The sequence below is a fragment of the Rhizophagus irregularis genome, chromosome 16 (genome assembly GCF_026210795.1).
Source record: "Rhizophagus irregularis chromosome 16, complete sequence".
Classification (NCBI taxonomy): domain Eukaryota; kingdom Fungi; phylum Glomeromycota; class Glomeromycetes; order Glomerales; family Glomeraceae; genus Rhizophagus; species Rhizophagus irregularis.
In genome coordinates this window covers 3,848,325-3,875,694 of record NC_089444.1, presented here as the reverse complement: position 1 = coordinate 3,875,694, position 27,370 = coordinate 3,848,325, and the positions used below count along the sequence as shown (strand labels likewise).

At 28.2% G+C, this 27,370-nt stretch overlaps 3 protein-coding genes across 3 annotated transcripts; 2 read left to right on the top strand and 1 right to left on the bottom strand.

The window, feature by feature from the left end:
* Nucleotides 1-3,822: 3,822 nt before the first annotated feature.
* OCT59_008525 (uncharacterized protein) lies at nt 3,823-11,749 on the bottom strand (the record flags this gene model as incomplete). Its single annotated transcript, XM_066142537.1, has 12 exons — nt 3,823-4,246; nt 4,319-4,350; nt 4,424-5,124; nt 5,197-5,532; nt 5,599-5,836; nt 5,914-6,448; nt 6,532-8,805; nt 8,889-9,025; nt 9,088-9,135; nt 9,222-10,615; nt 10,689-10,816; nt 10,901-11,749. The coding sequence occupies 12 exons, from the start codon at nt 11,747-11,749 to the stop codon at nt 4,118-4,120; spliced, it is 6,801 nt and encodes a 2,266-aa protein (XP_065999409.1). The 3' UTR covers nt 3,823-4,117.
* Nucleotides 11,750-18,815: 7,066 nt separating this feature from the next.
* On the top strand, nt 18,816-21,039 carry OCT59_008524 (uncharacterized protein; the record flags this gene model as incomplete). Its single annotated transcript, XM_025332813.2, has 5 exons — nt 18,816-19,049; nt 19,150-19,213; nt 19,297-19,481; nt 19,565-19,907; nt 19,976-21,039. 5 exons carry the CDS (start codon nt 18,816-18,818, stop codon nt 21,037-21,039), a joined length of 1,890 nt encoding a protein of 629 aa, XP_025166878.1.
* Nucleotides 21,040-23,301: 2,262 nt separating this feature from the next.
* On the top strand, nt 23,302-24,966 carry OCT59_008523 (uncharacterized protein). The gene is made up of 2 exons (XM_025322181.2): nt 23,302-23,604; nt 23,706-24,966. Exons 1-2 carry the CDS (start codon nt 23,342-23,344, stop codon nt 24,847-24,849), a joined length of 1,407 nt encoding a protein of 468 aa, XP_025166877.2. The 5' UTR covers nt 23,302-23,341; the 3' UTR covers nt 24,850-24,966.
* Nucleotides 24,967-27,370: the final 2,404 nt, after the last annotated feature.

Genomic DNA, 27,370 nt, shown 5'->3' with positions numbered 1-27,370 from the left:
TGTAGTGGCCAACTTGTTCATCTTTCTTTCCTACACCTGGGATATAAATTTTATGGAAATCTATAAGTTTTTGGAGTTGTTTCGCATAAAGATTTTACAAAAAAAAAGGTGTTTTTCTTCGAACAAAATACCTATAAAAAGCTGGTGTGGGCTAAGGTCTATTGCAAGAAATATAGCTTTAAGTTAAAATTCATAGTGAAGCTCTCCTTCTGGTCTTCTCAGTTCCGGTCTTATTCCCTTCACCATTGTCTTTTATTTTCAAAAAGATTTTTTTTTCCTTGACTGGTTTGGAATGGCGCAGGGAAGGTTTCGAGATAAAAGAGAACAAACCAAATTTCAAGTGATTGTTGCGTATCAAAAATCATTTCTGTGGTGATTAGCGAATCAATCGTAAATCTAGCAGTCTATCACTCAAAGATCTTACATCAAGACAAACAGTTTATAGAAAGATAATATAACAGTCGATTTTGCTTGAGGACATCACTTCGCTTTACAAGGGACATTAATTCTGAGTAAATTGCCACTTGAGAGTTTTGAGTATGTTAGTCGAGGATGTCTATTGGGATGTTGACAAGCGGAATTGGTTTGTGAAATGGTGTCTGTTTAGACGCAATAGCCTTGTTCAATTCCGGTCGGTTACATTTTTCGTTCAGGTTTTGTTTATTTTGATTTGTCTGATTTTTTATGTAGCGCATGAAATATCTGACCCATAAAATTTTTGGGTTTTTTCGGTCAAACGCATTTCACCAATAGAATGGTTTATATTGAGTATGCAACCGACTGGAGTTGAACAGGGTAATAAAGGCGTTTATTACAAATGATGTGATTAACCAAGTATAAAGCGTATCGTGTATCAAGACGGTCATCAGGCATATAGGCTCAGTTAATAGTGCAGTCTTGGAAGTTGTGTTTTTTTTTAGAATTAGGACTCTTTTAAGTGGACTAATTCAGTAACTGTTACAGGTTTCATTTGGACTAGTTAATCTAATTATTAGTTGCATAATTAGTTTACGCAAATTTAGTAAACTTATAAAGTTTCAAATTTTTATTCTTTTGATGTAAGAAGTTCGTTTATTCTTTAGACAATTATATTGTTACATATATCTGTGTTTTTACAAGTGTAACCAAGGCGAATGCGATCTTGTAAGTAAGTATATAATGCATGTATAGTTTTCATAATCGGCAAAATTAATTAATTAATTTTATTTTTTTAATTAAAATCATTGATCTTCAAAATGTAATTTTGGCCGAAATTATCGTTAATTCTGGCCAAATTGATAATGTCGGCTAAATTTCGGCAAAAATTGAAAAACGCGGGTAAATATAATACCGCATTTATAAACGAAACGGCTTGAAACGCTTTAAAAGTAAAATAGGAACTTATTGATCGTTTTTCCGGCCCTATTAAAGAATTTTTAGGCTATACAAATTCGATTTTTCGGTTCACTTCACCTGGCTGGGCCACTTTTTTAAAAAAAGTTTATATATAAAAAGTTTATCACGTGATCATGACGTAATTTTATTGACGGTATGTTTATCACGTGGCTGAAAACTTTGGAGCGAAAATAAATACTCTCTCCTTTAAAAGTCAACCAATCAGATGTCACGATTTTACATATAAAACTTTTTTTATTAATAAACAATAAACCCCAGGTCTCCGGGTCGATTTTAAATTTCAATGTTGCGTAAACCGAAAAATTGAATTTGTGTGGCCTTAGTATAACTTTTGCCATTTTTTATCAAAAGTTAGTCCATTTTTTTTTTCGTTAAAGCATAATAAAGACGGTTTTATTAAGCATTTAAAACTTTCAAGACTGATAAAGTACTATGTTTATATATATATATACTGTATATATATTTGAATAAATCTTTAAAAAAGTCTTCTTTTTTATAGATTTAGATTTATTTGACATATTGATGAATATGAAAGTTTGGAGAAAGATTATATAATAAACATGGAAGTTTTAGAAAAAGACTTTTTCCAATGAAGATGATAATGAATATGAAATTTTATAGAGGAAGACCCGATAGGTAGTGATTATGGTTGATGAATCTTGTTGAATTTTGAAGTTTTTAGTAAATACAAAAATCTAGAGAAAGATTTGGTAGGTTATTGTTTAATGTCTTTATTTTATTTATGTCTTTATTTTATTTATCAAGCGTGAATAAAAATAATTTTGATTTATATTTTAATAAATTTTATTTTATTAGAATTCTTTTAAGTAAGGGAAAGAGTCATTGAAGAATCATCTATACAAATTAAAATGTACATATCTTAAATGAAAACTAGAATACCTTGCTACTATCAAACCATAAAATTATAATAAAGTAGAATTCGCCACAAGCTACAATCACAAAGAAAGAGTTGAACTTCCTAAGGGGAGAGCCTGCCAAAAAACTAAAATGACCTAGCACCACACAAGCAAAAAAGGACATACCACCACCTAGATAAGTTATAATAAACTAAATTACGAAATATCTAAAAAAAAATAAAAAATAAAAAATAAAAAATAAAAATTAAAAATTAATGCAGGTTAAGGACGCTCCGAGCTTTTTTGTTGCATTTTACCAACAATCATTTAACGACCACAGTTAATCAAATTACTGACAAATATATCTATTTCGCTTCTTTCTCAATAGACAATTTTTTAATTGTTTTATTTTTTTTTAGTTCAAACCGAAAAATAAATTTTTTTTTATAATCTAACTAAAAATTATTTTTTTGGATTTTCAAATTACATCGAAATATTGATATTCATATCCTTTTCAGATACAAATATACAAATATTCTTGTATTCTCAAGTTAAATGAATAATAATTAACTTTTTAATTACATGCTTGAACGCGTTTCGCAATAATTAGCTTTGCGGCAAGAAGGCGGAATGAAGGTTTGCGAGCAGCACAAATATTAAATTATTAACGAATTTTTCAACTAAATCTTACTCCATCTTCCTTTAATTGATTTTAAAGCTGCTCATGTTGATTCATTTCAACATGTATTCTCCAATATCTTCTTACCAATAAAAGTTAAATATTTTATTAAGTACCGATACTGTATGTGTTAGATGATAACTAATCAATCGTGTCAATCGATAAGTGAAGTGCGTCAGGACGTCAGGTGTCAATCGTCAATCAACACCTGACGTCCTGACGCGCATCACGGCATCTATCACTTGAAACCTAATTTAGCATAGCGGCCAATCAAAAAACAAAAATGGTGATCACCTGATACCAACAGCGATCTGTGCATATCGATTTTTGCTCATAATGCAAATAAAATGGTATAACGTGATCATGCAAGAAGAAGAGAACGCTGACGGGGACGAAGATAGGAATTCATTTCCTTTGGATAGAGCTTCACACGTCCCAGACACAGGGCCATACCTTGGAAAATAAATAGTTGGATGCTAATATTTTCTTTTCGGGTTCTTTTGGACTTTTCGTCAGATTTTTAGACTAGTCTTTGTATATGTGGCATTTCTGCCTTGTTGTAGATAGTTAAACTTTTATTTTACAAAAAATGTACTTAGTGTACCACGACTCTAAATTTTAGCAGACATAGCCATTATCCCTTATTTAATTTGGAGCTGTAAGCATAAAGGTGAAAGCTACAGTTGTTCCAGGAGCCGAACTAAAGGTACAGAATGTTAGTTGTATATTAGTTTGTTTAAGTTCGCTTCTCTTAAATCAATAAAATTGCAGCAATACACCTTAAGTCGCGTTCGCGGCAAAAAAAAAAAATAAATAAAATGGTATAATATAACTTTTTAAAGTCCTTACATATCTCGAAGTTCACTTGTGTATTAAGCTCTAATAGAAAATAAGGGTATGGATACACATAAATGTAAATGAAGTATTTGTATTGTGTGTAACTATGCGTTAAAAAAATCTAAAAAAGTGAGATAATTTCGATAATTTTACTTATACTATATATGTGCTACAAATAGTCTATGTTATTAGTGTGTAAAAAAATGACTATTGATATTATCTTAGAAGTACTTGGTATGTTACCTATTTAATACTGATAACAGAATTTTAAGAGTTTTAATAAAAAGACAAGAACATTATGTTATAAATAATAAACAAATAAATTGACAATGATAACTATATATTTTTACTATGGTGCTGCCAAATTCTGTCTTTCTCTATTCCCAGCAGTTAACTGATGACTCTCCCCACCAATTTCAGCATTACAATCTGGACATACACTCTTGACCCATGCTCTTCCACAATCTCCGATCGTATACTAAAAAAAATTGTTAATACTGTATATATGTATATATATTTTTTTAAAAAAAAGTGCAATAAAATTACTTACTGGATGGCCGTTGGGGCATTCATACCAATGACCTAATTAAACAATAAAAATAAGAATTAAAAATTTATTTTAAAAGGAAACTTTTGGTATAATGATTAAACGTACCTGAGTTATTAAATTCAGTCTGCATGACCCGATGAATTTCTAATTCTTCTTCAAAGGTTATAGTTTTGTTTAAATCTTCAGCGTAAGTTTTAATTTCATCACACTTTTTCTGTAAATCACTTAACCTCTTGTTGAGGATATAATCTTTAAATTCTTTTTCAATCTCATTACCTATACAGTATTCAATCATGTTTACAACGTCTCTCTTTGTATCTTCGCATTTTTCTATAGTATCTGTTTGAAGTTTTTTATCAACAATTCCATTAGGTGGACATTTTAACTGAAGTTTAAGCATATTAGTATATAATTCTAGTAATTCTACATTAGCTAAAAGACAATGCCTGGTATGATGAGATGATTCTGCTGTCTGTTTTATCGTATATAGATGTTCTTGAGTAGAATATTGCAAATTTTCGGCAAATATTTTCCAAAGTTTTTTGCATTCTTTATTTTTCGAAATTGCAAATAAATGTGATTTTGCATATTTTGCATTTTCAATTATGAATAAAACTTCGTGATATAGAATTTTTTGTATATTGATAATTTCAAAAAATACGTCTAAATAAATTTTCTGATCTATTCGTGGTATTGAGATTCCCATTTGCGAAAATGTTTCTTGGAAAGTTAATTGTGATTCGGAAATTGAAGAACCTAAAGAAGTGGAAGCAAAACTTGATAACCCACTTGATTTAGCTTGGTATCTAAAATAAAATTACTTTAAATAAATAAATGTTAAAACAATCATCTCAGGAAATAACTCGTTTTATACTTACAAACTCGAAACGGCGGCTTCAAAAGCTTTTTTATATGGTGGCATTTTTGTGTTACGAATAATTGAAGTTAATTTCTGATAGCAGCTTAATAAATTTTCAACATGATTAACCCAAACTCCGTTGATAGCTTTACTAAACCCATGATACTTTTCAATATTTCCAAAATAATCATAAGGTGTGACTTCACTCACTTCAGATGATTTTGTATTATGATTTTCAAACATTACTACTTCCTTTAACCTTGAGTAATACAATTCATTTATTAATTGAGTTCTCCCATTTCTCATTTCTTCTTCGTGAATAATAACTTGCTTAGTGATTTCATTTAGTTCATGACTATATTTATTTAGGAATTTTTTGTTTTGTACATCCAAAGTGTACTTGTTAATTATTCTCCCATACCTCCTGATATTTTTAACTGGCGCTCTACATGCAGGACATTTTATTATATCCTTTGATGAGGTTGGAAGTGCTTTAATTGATGTCCATCCTCTTTCAATTGAACCTTCATAATATTCTTCCATTTTCACAAGCATGTCCATTGTTTCCATGGTATAAACATGACCACAAGATAGAACAACCATTCTTTCTTCATTCCAGTCTATCTCACTAAACTTAGTACCCATTATCACATCTGGTACTATTTTTTAAAAAATAAATAGTAATTAAAGGTTAGAAAAAAATCATATAAATAAATTAATAAAAAATTTAACGTACCCTGATCCTTAACCTTCTCAGAAGCACAGTTGACACAAAAATCGTTTGAAGGACAAGTTTCACCACAAATTCCAGCACATCTGTGTCCACATTCAAATTTCTTGTCACATCTTTTATTACAAGGTAGTCTATAACAAGGTGCACCACAGCTTAACTCACATTTTCCTTGATGCTTGCATTTCCATAAGCATTTCTCTGCACATACAACACAAGGTTCAGCGCAATTTTTATTGCATGCTGCATGTTCACATGATACAGTACATTTATTCTCACATGGTGGACAATCATTTCCTTCATGACAATATTGTTTACATATATGTCCACAAAATAATAATCTTTCACATATATGCTTACATTTTCCATGCTGGTTTCGTTTAAATTCTTTTATATTTTCGACTTTGTTTTCATTTTTAGAATTTTCAGGTAATATGGAATATTTTTGACATTCAGAACACTCATTTAAACACTCGTGTCCGCACTTCAATAGTTCTTTGCATTTTTCCCTACACTCAACATTCTTAACGGACTTGGAACACTAAAACAGGAAAATAAACAATAAATATATCAGATTAAAAACATTATTAATATCAAATATACAGTATATAAAAAATTACGTACTCGAATTTCTTTATAGTGTTCGCAGTTTAGTAGTTTTTTTGTAACCAATTCTTTACAATAGAGTGTTTCTTTATCTTGATTTTGCCAACATCTACCATTTTGTATCTCATGATTACAAGGCAATTTAACTTTACCAATAAGATGATTACACCTTCCGCAAGTTTCAAAGCATTGTTTTGGACATGGATGACTACAATCTGGTTGTAATTTTCGACAAGGTTGAAAGCATTTGATTCCAATATGTTTAGGATCGTCGGAATGACATTTATAAGTACACGCGTGCCCACAATTAAGCATAAATTGACATTTTTTATAGCATCCTCCATCTGGACTAAATCGTTCAAATTGTTCCGACTCAGTAATAATATTCTTGTAATCAGGATGTTGATTACATACAATTGGCATACCAAAACCAATTTGTGGAGGGTTTCGTGTTTTTAACATATTAATTACAGGAGCCCATACATCTTCAGATTTCGTCGCCATCATTTCAGAATTACCAATGAGATACATTCCTTCACGGGCACGTGATAACAACACATTACTTCTATTTGAACTTTTGAGGAATCCGATAGAATCATAATCACCAGATTTAGAAACATTGCGAACCAACGAGACAATAACTATATTCGCTTCTTCACCTTGAAAATTATCAACTGTTCTTAAAGTTACTTGATGATTTAATGATTTTGTTGTAGCAACATTTGTATTTTTAACGATACTATCTTTTCCTTTCTTATTACTCTCATTTTCTTTTTGTTCTTCTTCCATTTCAATAATATTTTGTGCATCTCTTTCATCAATAACAACAACGAATGATTTAGCCAAAGCCTCTTTAATTTTCATCATTTGTCCTAGATAAGGAGTAAGTACAGCTATATCTTCTGGTTTAGTATATCCATTCCTAACAAAGTATTTTACCATCTCTACTACCATTTTTACTTCATATGTATTCACATGAGATTGTATTGCCAAATCACTATCAGAATTATCTTCCGGATGCCTATGGTCGATAAAATACACGTTATGTTGGGCCCCACATACATTCGGATATTTTGCCGTATTTTCACCATCAATTAAATTGGGATAAAGTGTATATCTAATAAGATCAGAGATCTCCCCCTTTCTCATACGTCTCTGAGTTAAAAGTTGAGATTTCTCAACCTTACTGGCCCTATCGCCGTTAACTAATCTTTCAAATAATGATTTATCTAATTGATAATTTCTTCCTGTCTTTGAATCCATACCAAGAGAAAAAGTTGAAATATGAGGTCGGAGTTGATTATGATCCCCAATTAATATCAAATGTTGAGTTGACGGAGTTAATGCACTAAGAATATGAGCTTCTAAAACTTCTCCAGCTTCCTCACAAATAATTATTTTAGGATCAATTGATCTAATTAAATCTTGATATTTTGCTGCCCCATTTGTAGTCACACCAATAACATCACTTTCTAATAGTATTTGACGACTTTCTATATCATAAATATTATTTAATTCTTTACGTTTTTTCTCATGTCTTTTTTGTAATTTTGATGATTTTTCTACAAACTCGTTATGGACCTTTACACGCCAATAATCGTGAAGTCTGTGTCTTTCTGATATTGACATCTGCCAGATTGAATAATCATTTAACAACACTGATAAAGGACGATCTGATTTTGGTTCATTATAATCTTCAATCCATTGCGTTGTATAATCAATTTGTAATTCGTCATCGCTCTCTTCATAGTATTTTAAAAATTCAAATGTATTTTTACTTACAACTTTTTTATCGTCCTTATTATCTTTCTTATTATTTTGTATATTTAATAAAACTTCCTTTCGCTTATTTATTGTATTAATATCTTCACATTTTGTCCATTTCTCAAATATTGATAAATTTTTCTTCCTTCTATCCTGATGATTACTCCAAGATTTTTCCTCGCTATCACATAAAATTTCATCATCACATAATTCTTGCACGTTAGTTCCTAAAACCCAACTAGGTAAATCACTGCTAGTCACGCGAGTAAATTTTTTATAAAAACTGTTTTCTTCAATCATCAGATATTCTCGTATATCATCCCATTTCATCCATCTTCTAATTGTCATATCATTAACAGCATCTTCAATAGATTCTAATTCACTATGTAATTTTGCTATTAAATAGGACATTTTATTATTATGAGCATGGTTTTTACTAAGAACTTCTAAATTAAAATCTTTAATCCTTTCAGATTTTGTTCGAGCACCTAATCTTACTATATTTTTAATATTTTCATCAAGTAAATGCTAAAAAAAAAGAAGAGAATATGAATATAATAGAAAATTAAATATTCAATTAAACGAATATAAAATTAAAAGTTTATAATTACCTCCAAAAATTGATCAAGAGCATGATTAGTAAAACAAATTGTGAGAATAGGACCAATTTGTGTTCTACGATTTTCTTTGGCTAATAACACCTTCATTATTTCAACACCAACCACAGTTTTACCGGTGCCAGGCGGACCTGTTAATTATTAATTTTATTAAAAGAAAAATTTTGGTCGTTAAAAAAAAAATATACTTTACCTTCAATTAATGCAATTTCACGTGTTAAAGCAAATATTAATGCTTTGGCTACAATTGAAAGTTCAAAACAGAGTTAATAATTATTTTTGAAAGGTTATTTGATTACCTTTAAGAACAAAAATTACGCTATATACCTTGAGTTTCATCTAATTTACTATAATTAGCAACATTTATCGCTACTTCATCATGAGTAGATGCATCAGCAACATTTAATTTTAAACTTTGTTCTTTGTTTTTACATAACACTGACAGGTCAAATTGAAATTCTGGTGCTCTAGTATAAAAAGGATTATCAACCTCAATTTCACTCTCTCTATTCAAATCATCAAGATCAGGAGCCAAATATTTTTCGAAAGGGAGAAGAGAAGGATTTGCACTTTGAAGAGTTTTAAGAGTATGAATGTAAGTTTCTAAATAAACTCCAGTTGATTCCAACATAAACCTTTTTTCTAAAGACTTTTTAGTTATTTTATCACGATTTAAAATTTCGTCCAAGGCAATAGGATAAATTGATGAATCAATAAAGTTAATACCAATCGTAGCATGATCATAATCAGCTAAATCTTCTTCTTTTCTCGTTACAACAACACCAAAATAAAGTGAGTATAAATCAGAATTATTTACATTACCATTAACAAAGTTATTTGATTGTGCTTGTATAATATCTCTGTTTGGCAATAAAAGAGTAACTAGACTACCAACTTGTAACTTTTTACATTTTCTCCAATATTCTATTCTACCTTCTAAATTTCTTGCACTACGAACATTTAGAGGAGTAAATCTTAGAGTACAAGAAAATCCTTTTCTTCTATTACAAACAATATCAACAAATTGTATTCCTGTATATACTTGTAAATCACTAGTATTATCATATCTAAATCTACCTCCTTTTTCTTGTATGTTTTTTAATTCTCTATTTTTATTAGAAGATGACCAATCATTTATTAATGCAGTTATAAAGTTTGATATTCCACTACGGATCACATTTAACATATCTTCTCTTAAAAGTCGAAATTGTGTATCAAATAATCTTTCCATTCCATCAGGTAAAAAGTGAGGTGCGTTAGGGAGTGAAGAAGGTAAAAAAGGTTGACGATCACACATCACTTCTTCTTTTGTAGGAATGATTGATATTTCTGAAATTCTTTCAAAGTCATTATCGTGTCTTCTACCATTATTTGATAGTTCACCAGGTGGATCATAAAACACATTAGCTATAGCTTTTTCGCGTAATTGTAATTTTGAGTTCAATCGTTTAGAGGTTTTTTCAATGATTGGTAACATTTTATTCATGATATTCATTTCTTTTTCTAATATCTCGAAAAATAATTTTCTAGTTTCCAAATTATTAATTAATGGATCTGTTGAGGTAGGTGATGGTTGTTGCTCAATTGATTGCTGGTAGTCAACTTTTAGCCGCTGTAAATCGCGAGCAATGTTACACATTGTCTCATTGATAGTTGCTTCCTTGACACGATATAATAATTCTGTAAGAAGTCGCACAATTACTAGGAAAAATATTCCTAAACTAATAAATTAAAGGAATATTAGTTAAATGTACCCCACCAGGTTTTGTACATAATATGTGTTTGGTTACTTACGAAGTTGGAATAAATGAATATGGTTCTTCAGATAATAAATCTTCCACGCTAATGCAATTATCTACAAGCGAATTACGTTGCACTAACGTCTCCAACATTTTCATCACACCATCATAAAGAAAAGAGTCCTATTTATTTATTAATTTATTTAATTTTTTATGATATTAAAATTCAAATGTTGACATAAATTATAGTATTAATGTAATACTTACAAGGTTTGTATAAACAACCATAAAGATGGCATGAACGTAATTTTCCAAAGTACATTCAGTAATAGTAGTTCTAGTTAATACTCCTAGTAAAGGTAACACGACATATTGGAAAGATAATACCCGTTTATCAAGTCCTGCATCACATGACATAGAGCGAAAATTTATGATTTCCCTTAATTTCTTAAGACCATCAGGATTGCCCAATTCTGTTACTAATTCTTCTGCTCCATAATCTACTTGAGAATCCGTTGCTGATAAGGCTGAACTAACGAAAATTCTAACATCATTTTGATTCAATGGATTCTTTTTCCTCAACACTCTTTTCCAAGCGCTATTTTTAATCTCTTCTCCGTTAGTAATAAAAATTATTTTGTCACTACCTTTATGTGTTAGTTCGGAAAAGCTGAAAATATTCCCTTGTCTAGGTGATTGTGGAGGATAATTTCTTTGTGTAGGTTGCAAATAATTTCTTTGTCTTGGTGGCGAATAATCCCTTTGTCTTGGTGACAAGTAATTTCCTTGTCTAGGTGGTGGAGAATAATTTCTTTGTGTAGGTTGCAAATAATTCCTTTGTCTTGGTGACGAGTAATCCCTCTGTCTTGGTTGCGAATAATTCCTTTGTCTTGGTGACGAGTAATTTCTTTGTCTTGGCGGCGAGTAATTTCTTTGTCTTGGTGGTGAATAATTCTTTCGACTTTCTCTACGATGTGGTGGCATATATTTTTCTACCTCACGGTCAGATTTATGATCTGTATCATCAATAACTTCGCTAACATTGAAATTATTACCACTACCACTTGTTCCAGCATAATCATTATCGTTATTATTAGTACCAGACCTTTTAAACATAATGGTAAATTTTCGAACAAATGCTTTAGTTATATATAATTATAAGTGTTAATCAGTGATATTTGTTATTTGTAAGTAATAATATAATATTGTTATTGTGACTTAAAAGATATTTAAATTTTAAAAATTAACAATAAAATATTTTTTCTTTCTATCAAGAATTTCCTTGGAAAATGACGACCCTTTAAATAATTTTCAAATTTTGTTTCTTAAATTTGTCTTTATTATGTACTAATACTATTAACAATTAAAAGTTTCATATGAATTTATTTGAATTTGACATTTCATAACAACTAGTTTAATTGTTTAATTGTTCCCAAATATAGTTAGGTATGATAGTATAATTAGTATATGATGAGTAGATCATTTTGTTTACCGGTTAAAGTAAAGGGCATGAAAAAAAAGCAGTCTATTTTTGGTAGTGAACGGCGCTGCGCCATGAAAAACAAACATTGAGACAAAAGTGTTTGAGACGCTTGTTTCAGGATTAAAGAAATCCAAAACCCTTTTCAAAATTTAAATGTCTATTGTTTAATTTTATATAAACATGTAAATTTCAATATTGAAACAACCCCTTTTTTGTGTCGTTAGTTTTGTATCAGAAATAGCCTTGTAAAAAAACTTTATATAAAAATTTGTTACATGATCGGCAAAATTATAAAGTAAAAAGACAATAATTCCCGGGTAATAAATTCTATTTGTAAAACAAGATGAAAGAGCACCTTTGAAATAAGGAGAACGAGCACGTAAAATTACTGAATGTGCACGAAATTCTTTTGTATTGTTATTCTCGCCTACTTGAATAATAACATTATAATCATCAGCATCATCTAATATGGTCTTTCGAACGGTTGGAATGAAATAATGAAGCCATTTTAAGAATGACGTTATTGAAATTTATATATAGTTATACAAAATTGGGTTCATTGAAAGTTTTAACTGGGAAATGACGTATGTGTTTGCCTACTAATAATATAATTGAAAATCTATTATATTGTACAGCAGTAATGTGACCCGTTGCAGCTCTAAAATTTCTAATATGAATTACAAAGAGATAAAAAAATTTGTGTAAGCTCACCTTTTTTTAAAAAAACATATTTCGTTTATGTGAACAAATGAATAATAAATCCGATTTTTGTCCGGCATGTTATATAAGTCGCGTTTGTGTATTGTCAATCGTCACGTGGGTCATACTCTGATTAGATCAATCGCTAAATATATGAAACTTGCTTGTGTAAATATAACTAGAAACATTAGAGAGTTTCGTCCAAAAATGGGAAGCTACTATTAACGTGACCAAAAAGAAAAAGAAATTTTACTTCAAAAATCACCGTAATAAACGCGATCGTAATCAACAGGACGCACTTCAACCTACAGCTTCGATTTCACACAATCAAAGAATGCGACGTTCGACGCTAAATTACCCATTGCAACCTTATACGCGCCGTGACAGCTTTTTTGATAATACAGCCTACATTAGATGGACATCTAGTAATTCTTTACATAGTGGAACTTAGGAATCTAATAGAGATAGTTTACTTTTTGTTATCATTTTTTTTTCTCCTTTTCTCGGCTTCTGATGGGTCACGGCAGTGTTCCCGGAATACCTCCGTCTACTATTGTTTTCAAAGGCCAAGATGTCATCGTCTCCACTTGTGCAAATGGTAGCGATTTGGTCGTTAGTGTTAGAATTATTTTTGACATTTTTTTTAACTTGTCCCTATAATTTGTACTTAGACTTTGTATACTCTGTGAACCAAAAATAAGATTAAAATTAATGAACAACAAATAATTACCATCTTTTGAACATTTAATGAACAATTATTTAATTTTTTACAGGGGAAAAGGTAAGTTTTCTTTGTTATCATCCTTTAATAAATAGAAAATCTTGTTAATGAAAGTGTTCATTAAGTAAGAAAGGATATTCTTTAGCATATCAAGTGTAAGTTTCTTTATAATAAAGTGTATAGCCAATTCTTCCTCCAGAATTAGTTTACCTTATTCAAAGAAACTTCTCTAGGTTGTATATCCTTTGTGGAGCTACATAAGAACCACTTTTGCAAAAGCAACATGGATCAAACTGGAATCACTCTGTATATATATATATAATGTCACCCTTTCACTGCATCAAAAAGAGTGATCTCACAAAGGCAACCTAAAGAAAAGGGACTTGCCACACTAAAAAAATATAAAGAAAATATACTTACTAGATTTCGTTTGTTTTTTCTATTATGTCGTCTTACAGTATATTGAGAAAGTGCTTCAATTTTGGTATGGTAAAGGTGATTGCAACAAGTCTTTGCTAACAAGTAACAACCTAAAATTTTCTAAATACATCGTGAAATTAATATTACAATAATACTACAATACATTGTATACAAACCATCATAAGATACTCGTTATTGGGCTTGTAGGGCTTCGTACAATAGCCAGAATAACATTAATTGTAATATTAATTTATTGACATTGTATATTTAATATGAATCGTAACAAATTGTTGTAAAATATATTATAAGTTATATACGTTGACTTCAATGATTATCCCTCACCTGATTAATCTAACGTTCTCCGAACTTTTGTCTCAACAGACAAAGAATTGTGGATATTAATCTTATTCTTAGTAATAAACTCACTCTCCTTCAAATAGGTGTAATTCTCCTTGCTTCTCCTATTTCTCAACGAAATAAATATGCTTCCAATCTTACTATCGGTTTTGTTTACCAGAAGATTTATTTAATCCTCTTCTATCCTCATTTCTTCGTGCAGTTACTTTGCATGCGTTCATTTCTCTTTCGCCATTCTTCATCTTTTGGATTTAATTATCAATACTATTAAAGAAACAAAAAAAGAACTCTCCAAATCCTGTGTAAAGAATATAGAAGCTGCTGTCTAAGAAAAAAATAACGAAGTGTGTGTGAGTAGTTGTTTGTTACTACAAACAAATTAAAGAAAAAATATATTTACCAAGATTTAAGATTTGAAAACCAATACGTCTAAAAAAATCCAAAGTTCTACGCATCCAAACTCCAAAGACCTACTAACGCTAAGTCTAAAAGAAAGAGACAAATGGTTAGTAAGACTTTTAAAAAAAAACAATTAAAAAAAATCATTTCATTGATACATACGAAATACAGTTTTCCACGAATCCTGCAAAAAAGAAAATAGAAGAACGTAAACAAAAGGTTTCTTCTCTTATAAAAAATAAAAAGGATTGAAGTTTCATAATGAAACTTACTTTGGCTTTTCTGATGTTATCCTATCCTATCGTATCTGAGTTGAAGCCGAAATTTCTATAAAAAAAAAAATTTTTCCAAAGCTTATTACCTTATGGCAGCAATTACTCACATGTGAATTTCCTTGTAACGCTAAGAAAAATTCGCATGAATTTATCTTAATATCATTAAACACATCTTTATCATATATCAAAAATATTATGTTTCTACAAAGAAGAATAATGTTAAAACTGTTTTTCTTAAAATTTTGAAATTTTTGTTTCAAAATTTACCTGAAAAAAATAGTTAAAAAAAATTTTTTTAATGTTGTTTTCAAGATTATTCAAAAACTCGTACAAGATCCAATAATTGGGAGTCAGAACCTACAAATAATATAAAAAAAAAATTCAGGAAATTTTTTTTTAAAAAAGAGGATCGAAAAAATTTCGAAACTTGCCTGTATAAACAGAGCTAGCTCCTCTTGCTGAATTTGTTACCATATCTGAGAATTTTCAACGAAAACTTTAATTTAAGACAACGTTAACTTTTCTCAAAATAATTATGAGTTTATATAATTACCAAAAAGATCGCTTACACATACACTTCAAGGCCTTCAAAAACAGCCGTTCAAAAAAAAGGAAGATAACGAAACTTTATTAGTAAAAGCATCGTTAAATAAAAATTTTCTGATTCCTAGAACAAGTATCCATGAATGAGATATAAACGCGTTCATATTTAACATTTAAAAGTCGCGAAGCTTGCGAGTTTTCTGAGTCTGATTTTAAAATTTTAATCGGTTAAACGACATTGAGTATGATATATACCTCCAATGTTGTATAGTATAGTGTCACATTGATAAGTATACTAAGTATGATAACTATACTTGGTATGGATAACCGCATGTTATACTTCGGACTTTTTTTTTTGAATATAAACTTTATTAATATTGTAATACAACGCCACGGGCTATTACAATGTACTGTAAACTAAACTCTACCCTCCCGTGACTAAACTAAACTCCCCTATTTTCTACGTATGTTTTGATTTAATTAGTATCATTTATTTGCCATGTATGTACGTACAGTACACTCAGTGCACAGTACATAGCTAAAGATCACCATACACTACACGCAAGGGTCTCTATACACTACATGTTTCCTAATTGCCCTATTTAAAGCGATAATAACTAAATACAGTACATAATGCTAATTACCGTTAAGACATTCAATTTATACATTTGTTATAATGACTTCTGAATGAAAACAATACATTTATTCTTTAGAAGATGTAAAGTTTTTCATATACAGCAGTATTATGGGAGGATCTCACAATAGAAGTCTTTAAAGAAAATCCTATAATTAAAGCTCCGCACGAGACGCAATTTTTTCCAACAAACTGAAATGTTATAATTTCTTCAAGTATGTTATAATAGAAGGTTATTGGACGAAAAAATTATGGGCATTGATCCTTACATTGAAAAAGGCCGTAATAGATCTTTGAAAAAGGAATTTGCTACCAGCCTCTTGCTATATCTCAAATTTGTTTTCTCAAAGATGCCATTTTCGCTTGATAGACTTCGTCAATATATATATATAAATATATAAGTCTACAATGATACCTATCATTACTATTTTTTTAAATTATTAGGTAAATTTGCATTTTGACAATCAGGATTACATTTACTAATTCCTCATCATAAATGTTGACAACTATTGCTATCACCAACACAATACATTACCCAACTCCAATATAATTTATCTTTTTTGAATTTGTTTAACAAATTCTTCACCTTTTTCTGTTAATTAAATAATATCGCCAATTCTATTTGCTGGTTTTGTTTTACCACTTGATGTTGTCCATTCAACATAATCAACTGCTCCTTCAACTCTTTTAACTTTAATAATTCCTTCATTAATGAATTGTGGTGCTCTCTATCTACTTCTTGCTTTTAATCTAATGTTTTTGATATGTAATACTCCGCAATGGTACACTAAGTTTTGCAAGATTGGATATTCAAGATCACGTGATCTATGTATGATGTGATTCTGTGTTTGATGCGATATATAAAATTTTTTTTCGTGTCAAATATTTCACCTATTTATACATTTTATTTTTGGAAACACTGGAATCACATATTATAAACAATAAATTTTAATATTTTACGTTTTTTTGAAATTTTTAAAGTTTGTTTTAGCAAGTATTAAAGTATTTATATACTGTATATTAATTTTATATATTTTGACATTTTGTATAAATAGCACAGACTTGTATACTTTTAGTTAGGTATATGTTGCTTTATCAGTTATACAGAGAATGTTAAAACAAAGAAAAAATCTCATAAATTTATAAAGTAAAAATAAAAAGATAATTTCTTAATGTACACTAGTGTGCGAAACACATATCACGTGACTATAATTTGTCACCCATGTCACGCCCATATAGTTTTCCATTTTTACTATTTATTCTAGGGACTTAAATTTTTTCGGTAGGAAAAACCTTATTTATCACATATTATATGTCACATACCATAATTTCGGCCAAATTTTATAATTCCAATAATTCCAGCCAAAAATTACTGTAATTTCCAATTTTGGAAATTAGAGTAACGTTACACAACCCAAAAAGGAAATCATGTTTCTCAGTAAAAATGAAAATACGTTATACAAATTTCCAAAATAGGGGGACGTCTAAAGCGGAGTCAAATCACGTGACTTCGAAAAAAATTTATTTTCTAAATAAAATTTTTCGCAATATATATATACGACCTTTTAAACATATATACTAAGTGTATTTTGGCCTGCTCTGCAAGTTTACTTAGAATGACAAAATGAGTTTTGAATGCCGTTTTCGATTTATTTGACTTTTCATTTTTGTCTATCCATCTTTGGATATGATCAGCAAAAAAGCTTTTGCTAATATATAAAGTGAAAACCAGTATTCAAAATCTACCTTTTAACCTTAAGTAAACTCGTAGAGCAGGCTAAGATACACTTATTTTATGATTTTCAAGTTTATGTTAAACTTGATTCATAAAAAAATTAGTTCACTCATATTATATTGAATCACGTGATTTGACTCCGCTTTAGACGACCCCCAAAATAGGAAATTTTTATGCAGATCACCGAAATGACAACGATCACGTGACATGTGTTTACACACGTAGTGTACAAATAGAAATAGTCAAATAAAAATATAATAAAACTATTTAAAACTTAAAAATTTATTTTATTCTATTGGCTTAGTTACTTAAATATTAAAAGTCTTTGAATTTTTTCGTGAATGTTTTTAACACAAGATCAACCAATCAAAATTTAGACACCACACTTTATATCACGTGCCAGGGCTTTTTTGTTGGTTACGCTGGGAGTTATGATAGGACCGGGAAAACTACTAATAAAGGTCACCGGTTTTCTTGGTTCGAACCCATATTTAATTTTCAAAAAGGTCACCGTAAAAATAATTAATAAAAGTCACGTGTTGGTTCGCAAGAATAAGAAAATTTGAGTGAAGATCTTTCCTTTTTCTGTTTTTGGAGCGAAAACATGTGAATAAATAGCCAATTGACCAATCATAAGATGGTTCGCATATATATGATTTTCTGATTTTTTTCCGGTGACCTTTATATATAGTTTTCCCGGTCCTGTTATGATATGCATCAATTTCTGGGTTGGTAACCTTCGTGGGAGCACAGAATCACAACATTCTTGCACTACATTACGATGAATTTAAAAACTATGGGCTCATTCAAATTAAGAAATTCATAACTTTAACTTTTTTACCTTAAAATTCATTTTTTTATAATTTTCTTTTTATTATTAAACTTTAAGTATAAACTGAATCAAAGTTTTGTAATAATGTCTAGTAATACTGGATTTAATTCAAATGAGTGGATTGATTGGATTGAAGAAGCTATTGCAAAAAAGCATATTAAATATTACGATTACAAACATTTTAATAATATTCAAGAAATTGGTTCTGAAGGTTTTGGAAAAGTATATCGTGCTAACTGGAAAAGTTTTCACAATCATTTAGCATTAAAATCTTTCCTTAATTTCAATAACATCACAGTTAAAAAAATTGTTAATGGAGTAATTATAATTATATGTTAACATTTTATCATTTTTTTTTTGTTTTTCTATCTTTAATTATATATTATATTTCTAACTTAAAATTTTATTTCAATATTAGATTAATCTTCAGCATGAAATAGATTTTCATGAAAACATTATTCATTTTTGTGGCATTACAACAGGTACGATATATAATTTGAATCATTATCTTTTCTTTTTGAAAAAAATAAAATTTAAACAATTTTTCTTTTTTTTTTTCTCAAAGCAAACCAAAACAATAATTCAAAAAATTATTTACTGGTTATGGAATATGCCGATAGTGGTACTCTCCGAAATTATTTAAGTGAACGTTTTAATAATCTCACTTGGAACAATAAATTGGAACTAGCATTTCAATTAGCTAATGCTATATCATACTTACATAATAAAGATATCATTCATTGCGATTTGGTAGGTTGTCTACTTCAGTTATTTACACTTTAATAAATTATACTGTATAATTATGCTAATTCAGTCATTGCATTTAATAATAGCACTCAGATAATATATTAGTTCATAAGAATACCATTAAATTAGTGGGTTTTGGATTGTTAGAAAGGATTGAGGAATCATCCCAATCAAAATTATTTGGAATGGTTGCATATGTTGATCCACAAGTATTTAATAGAAAAAGGGATAGTAATATCAAAATAGTATATTCATTAAATAAAAAGAGTAACATCTACAGTATCGGTATACTCTTATGGGAAATTTCTAGTGGACGGCCACCTTTTCATAATGAACCACATGATGCTGGCTTTGCTATGGAAATTTTACAAGGCCTTAGAGAAAAACCTATTCCTAATACACCTGTAAATTACATAAAAATATACACTGGTAAGTACAATGAAATTAATTATATTAATAATGACAATATTGATTAATTATAAACTTATTTATATCAGATTGCTGGAATAATGAACCAGATAATCGTCCAACTGTCAACCAGGTTATTGCAAAATTAAATGAAATTATTCCAAAAGAAAATGTTCAATTATCAAGTGAACAGAAGAGTAATGATGATGTTTCCAAAAATATTATTGATAATATTGATAATTCATTTTATGGAGAAATGTCTCAAATCATTGAAAATTTTAATAAAATGAGTATAGAAGAAATAGAACCTTCAATGTCATCAAATAATAACTTTGACATAATGGTTAATGAAATAATACTCCTTCTTGATAATGCAGATATTGTAAGGAAAAAACGTGAAGTCATTAATTATCTTAATAATCATAATATAACTTCACAAGAAATTTATGCTTGGTTATTAATTAATCAAAATGATTCAAATTCCATCTTTTTACTTGGAGTATTTAATCATTTTGGAATTGAAGTCAATGTTGACAAACAAAAAGCATTTGAATTATATCAAAATGCAGCAAATTCTGGAAATGTATTTGGAATAACTAGTCTAGGATATTGTTATGATGAAGGAATTGGAATCAATGTTGACCAGCAAAAGGCATTTGGACTATATCAAGAAGCTGCAAATTTAGGAAATCTACGTGGAATATTTAATTTAGGATATTGTTATCAATATGGAATTGGAATTAATATTGATGAACAAAAGGCATTTGAATTATATCAAAAGGCTGCAAATTTAGGAGATTTATCTGGAATATGTAATTTAGGATATTGTTATCAACATGGAATTGGAACTTATATTGATGAACAAAAGACATTTGAATTATATCAAAAGGCTACAAATTTAGGAGATTTATCTGGAATATGTAATTTAGGATATTGTTATGATAATGGAATTGGAACTAATATAGATAAACAAAAGGCATTTGAATTATATCAAAAAGCTGCAAATTTAGGTAATAATTCAGCTCAATATAATCTTGCTTTAATGTATGAAAATGGAGAAGGAATTAAAAAGGATATAAATCAAGCAAATTACTGGTATAAAAAATCTGCTGAGCAAGGAGATCAAGATGCCCAAAATAAATTAAATGAATAATTAAAGGAGCATACTTTGTATAATTATTAACTTTATTCAATAAATTTTGTTATGAATTACCTTTTTTTTAGTGGGATAAGAAATGGTCATAAAATATGAATAATTTCAAAATTGAAATTACTTACAATAAACATAAAAAATATGCATGAATTTTAGTTCATTAAATCATATTCTTTCATGATCTATTATTAAACCAGTTATTTAACATTTACAAAAGTAAATAAAATGCAAAGGTAAGCAAAAGATTTATTAAAATAAGAAAAATAAGAAACTAATAAAATAATCCAATTAGATATAAATATAACAGCACCACTATGTAAGGTGTTTTGTGGAAACTGGGTAAGCCAAATAGTCTCAAAGAGAAGGAATTAAGTAATTGATTCTAATAACTAGTGAGTATTATAGGATTGTCAAGATGAACAAAACAGCTCGCCTTTTATTAAAAAGGAAACCATATTTTTTGAATAAAATTTTAGAAGTTAGTGATTATGATAAATATTTAATATAATCGTCATTATCCTGGCCTTTAATCTGTTATTTCTAAATAATACATATACTTCTATGGCTTTAGACAAAATTGGTAATGCATCAGCTTCATATCTAGAATCTAGGGATTTTAATACTCAGAGATTTCTGTTATTAGATGTGAATGAAAGAATTAATCAATCATTAACAATTCAAGAAACCTTTATTATTAGACACAAATAAAGGATTAATTAATTCCAAATTACTTAAATTACTTTATAATTCTTAAACTAAAACTTAAGTATTAAATTTTGCTCTTCTTTATAATATATTTTTTATTATGAATTTTTTTTTTAAAAAAAAATACAGATAAAGAATGATTTATTCTACTAAAAGATGAAATAAAACAATTCGTCGCCTGTATAATAAAAAAGGAAAACCCTACCCTGTGTCGCACAAAAAAATTATGATTATTGATAATAACTGCAATAGGCCAATATCTCTAAAAATTGTTTTTGTATTATGGGATTTCCAGTAAGTATCATTTTCTGGACATTTTCGATGACAATTCCAAACATTTTGGAAACAAAAATAAGATGACGTTATCGTTTTAGCTGAAGAAAAATAGTAAAGAAACTCAAATTTGGTAATATATATATATAATTAATATTTAAATAAAAAAATCTCAACATATATTTAATTAAAATATATCAATATTATAAATTATATATACAGTAATTTCTAATTATTTAAAGTTGAAAGTATGATGTATCCCAGTTATTAACTTTGTATGTAATTACCTCATAAATAATCTCTTCTTTATTTACACTGGCGTTGTCAAGGTTAATGGACTTTAATATAAAATATTGCTCTAAATAATTCCAATTGGCGAGATAGGTTTTTTCGTTAATTTTTTCAATATTGTAAAAATTTTTATATTCGTAATATTTTATATTGTTCTCTGAGATAATTTCCTCATTCAAATCATAACCACTGGTACTTTGCATTTTGTTTTTATTGGAAATAAAAAAATACTATAACAAAAAAAAAATACCGTGACGTAAAAAAAATACTGTAACAAAAAAAATACCGTAACGTTAAAAAAAATAGTTATTAAATCCTTGTATATATAAATGTGAAAATCTGGATTCGAGCTAACTCAATTTGCGTACATTGGAACGATAGCTGTTAAATCCATATAATTATGTGCATATATATATAAATACAAATCAGTTGCGCCAAGTTTGTTTGTATTGCAATCATGTTAAAATTTAACTTAATTTGTGCACATTGGAACGAAGAGTAAAAAAAAAGAGCCATTAAATCTATTAAATCAATATATATATATACTGTGTCAGTTGCCCAAGTTTTTTGTACTGCAAGCATGTAAAAATCTAACTCAATTTGTGCACATTGGAACTGAAGAGTAAAAAAAGAGCTATTAAATATATATATATATATATCTCAGTTCTTTGAACGCATATCACATATTGTATCACGTGGCGAAGTGCTTAGCCGTACGATAATATAGATGTTGTACGGTATTTATATTGGTTAACGAAGTGACGTTAACCAATATAAATGCAACACCGTACAATATCCATAAAATATATAACAATGAAGTAAACAATAAACATAGCAGGGCAGTCGATTAGTCGAATACCCAAAAGCAATTTTATTGTGGATTTCGTAACTATTTCGTAAATCACATGATCGAATCAGGTGTTTCGTGTTTATCGGACCGAAGATTTTCCGAATTTACATATAAGGATATTCATTCGGGAAATTTTGGACAATATTACATTTCTTTTTCTTTGAAAATCGAAAGTCAGTTATAATGTATGATGACAAATTTTTACCAAAATTATCCCAAAATTTACTTGAAATTTTAGAGGATAATGAATTTTATGATGTAACTATTGAAGTTGGTAATGATCCTTATGTAAAGATTTTTCGTTCTCATATGGTAATTTTAAATTATCGCTCTCCCTATTTGCGAAGAATTTTATCGACTAACGCTAATAAAAAGAATGATGATGGAATCTTGGTACATATTAAATTACCAAATATTTTTCCTGGAATTTTTCAAATGATTTTAAGGTAGGAAAATTGAAATAATAAATTATATCTTTTTTTTTTTTTTGAAAAAAATATAAATGTATTTAATTCTTACGGATAATATTCAAATATTTTTATTTTAGATATATTTATGGGGGAAGACTTTCTTTAGAGGAATATGATACTTCAGATATTATTAAAATCTTGATTGCTGCCAATGAACTTAGTCTTCAAGAATTAATCACTCATTTACAATCATTTTTGATTGAAAATAAAAAAAATTGGATGGAAAAAAATTTCAATTTAATATATAAAACAAGCTTTGAAAACGATTCTTTCTTGAAATTACAAAATTTTTGTACGGAATTAATATCCAACGAACCTGAAAAAATTTTTAATTCAATTGATTTTATTTCACTTTCAGAAAAATCTTTAATTTCTCTTATTCAACATGATAACTTACAAATGAATGTTATTCAAATTTGGGAACATGTACTTAAATGGGGCATTGCTCAAAATCCTGGACTTTCTTCAGACCCTTCAAGTTATTCAAAGGATGATTTTAATACTTTAAAAAATACTTTACAACAATTTATTCCTTTTATTAAATTCTTTAATTTAAATCATAAAGAATTTTTAAACATAGTTTATCCGTATAAAAAAATCATACCAAAAGATTTACGTGAAAATTTAATTAAACACTTTATAGATCGATCAGAAACAATGATAACAACCAAGGAAATTAGTTCAAAAAGTATTGATTCAAGAATTATTACATTTCAACATACTGAATTAATTTCAAAATGGATCGATAGATTAGAAAATACTGACGAGATGAAAAATTTATATGAATTCAAGTTAATTTTTCGTGGAACCCGGGATGGATTCTCAGCTAGTAAATTCCATGAAATTTGTGATTATAAATCTCATACTATATCAATTATTAAAGTGAAAGATAGTAATGAAATTCTTGGAGGATATAATCCGATCATATGGAAATCTGATAATAGTTATGGCACCACTAAAGATAGTTTTATATTTTCTTTTAAGAATAAAGAAAATGTCGAAGAAAATGTTTTAAGTCGAGTAAAGGATGAAAGATATGCCACATATAATTACCCTAATTATGGCCCAGTATTCGGTTCTGGTGAACTTAACTTGTTTATTAGAGTGTTTAAAGGCAAAAGTAGAGGGAGTGTGCGAGAACCAATTTATTATGAATCGATTAGAGAAATTGATTCATTTTGCGTAGAAGAATTTGAAGTATTTCAAATTATGAAAGATTGATTAATTAAAGATGTTAGTATATTCTTTACGATTCATATGTATTTAGTATAATTTATTTACCCGAAAAATATTATTATAAACTAAATAAAACTGTAATACTGGTTAATAATTATTATTTAAGCATAAAATTATATATTTTGTATTTTACCCTATAAAATTTTATCCGTTATTCACGGATTAATTCACGGAAAATGTAAATAATTCGATAAATAAGGTTATTAATTCCGGAAATATGAGCCTTTTACGGAAAAAAAGAAGTATAAAAAACGGATCGACTTTTTTTTACAGGGTTAGTAATAAAATTTTTATTAGTTAATGGACGAGGTAATTTTGAATTCGTTCTAATTTATTATTTTAACTACAACTTTGATCAATATGAATTGAATTGTTTTAACTGATTTAGTAAATAGTTTTTAGTTCAAAAAATATTTCTTTGTTATAACATTACTATAACATTACTCATTTTATACTATTAAAAAGTTTATCATAAAATGAATGAAGATTTAAGCACACATGAATAGTTCTCCACCAAAAGTATCTTTATCAGTTATTAGTCTTAAATAAATCGAGCATTGGCAACATTGATACCACGTGTGTACTCGTGTTTTATCATGACAAAGTGGTTGAAAGCTTTAAATATTACTGAATAGTAAAATTTTATTATAATTAGACCCTATAAAAAATTGGACGTGTTTCTAATAAGGTTTTATACAATTTTTTCTTAAAAATAATGTATCTATATAGGGATACAGGAAAATGCAAAATTTCATATCACAAAAATGCTGATTCGAGTAAAACGTCTGATGAATATTGGAACTAGTTTACTATACATATTTATATTTAAATAACAATTTCGGTATATTCCGCCGATAATGTATAAACTTCTTTTAGGATATTTTCTGACAGGTCATTATTTTTTTTTTAACTTGGCGAAAAAAAAGACATTACATTTAGCGCATAATGAATCGAAAATTTTCATTTATACTAAGTAACAGACTCAATATTCTTTTTTCACTATAATTAGGTTAGAAATTATGAATTTGGGATTATCCTGCATTATGGAATTTTAAAAACAAAAAGGTTTTACGAACATAGACATAATTTTATGGATGTATCCAATCATCAATTTAATCGACAGGGGAGAGGGATTCACGTTCTCACTCTTTAGATAATATTGTTTACAAAACTAATCATTCACCGACTAATCACTTTGCTGGCAAATCTGGCATATTATTTTAAAGTCAGATTTGACCAATATTATTAATAATACATGGTATCGTTTAAAATTTCAATGATCTAGCACTTTCGCTCCAGTATAATTTCTATGTTGTTATATATTGTATATATTTAGAAAAAAAATCAATTACTCCATGTATAGTAAGTGACTAAGAGAAGTAAGTTAAATTATTATTGATACTTACTGATAAAACTAAGAAATATACTTAGATATAACAGAAACCCCATTATTTGTGATTAATTTTTAATAATTTGAATAGATATGTCAAAAAATCAATTTATTTTTACTCACCCAGAAATGGTTAAGCCGTAAGCAATAGTATCATCTTCACTGTCTCCACTGACTTCATATGTTAAAATCCATGCTAATAGAATTAATGTAATTTTTCGTTATTTAAAATATTAAAAGTGCCTGTCATCGAGATTATAACTTACTGAATACTAGTGGTATAAGAATCCAAAGGAAATAGCTATTATTAAAATTATAGTTAGATGATACATTTAAATTAAAATACGTAAAACGTAAATTAATTATAATATATAAAATTACAAAAAGTCTATACATGCCATAGTAGACATAGTTATTTCTACGCCATGTTCGTTATAATCTCCAATTTTACGTAAAGTTACCAAATACCAAATTTCTTTATTTATTATTTTTACAAATAAAAAATAAATTAAAATTATTGAAAACTAAGATATTTTATAAGTCTCATACCTGTACCAATACATGCAGTCAAATAAAGAATATAAAAATTTTTAATGATAACAAGAGAAGTTCTAATAATTTGAAACAAGTCTTTATGAAATATTTTATGAAATATTATGCTTGTAAAATATTTTTTTTTTCTAAGAATAGCTAAAAATTAGCATCATGATATGATTCTTTAACCTGGTATATATAAATGTAGAGCCAGTTTAGGATCAGCTAGCAAGTGGACTAAAATCGGAAATTTGTTACACGTGTCACACTCTTCCGTCAATAAAGTGGGTTGACGTTAACTGTTAAATCTGTTAATGGGTAACTTTATTCTATTATAAACCTCATGAAAAAATTACGTTTTGAATGAAATTATCTTTAGAATAATGTACGATGTTCTCTTAAAATTAATTTTTAATAACGCTTCATTATCAATTACCATCATTCTACGCCTTTGCGTTAATTTATATAAAATAAATATTTTATTATTTATACAACATACAACCCGTTATATATTGTTTACTTATATTAATTATACATATACTCACATATCCGATATATAAAATAAAAAAAAATCGTGTTATG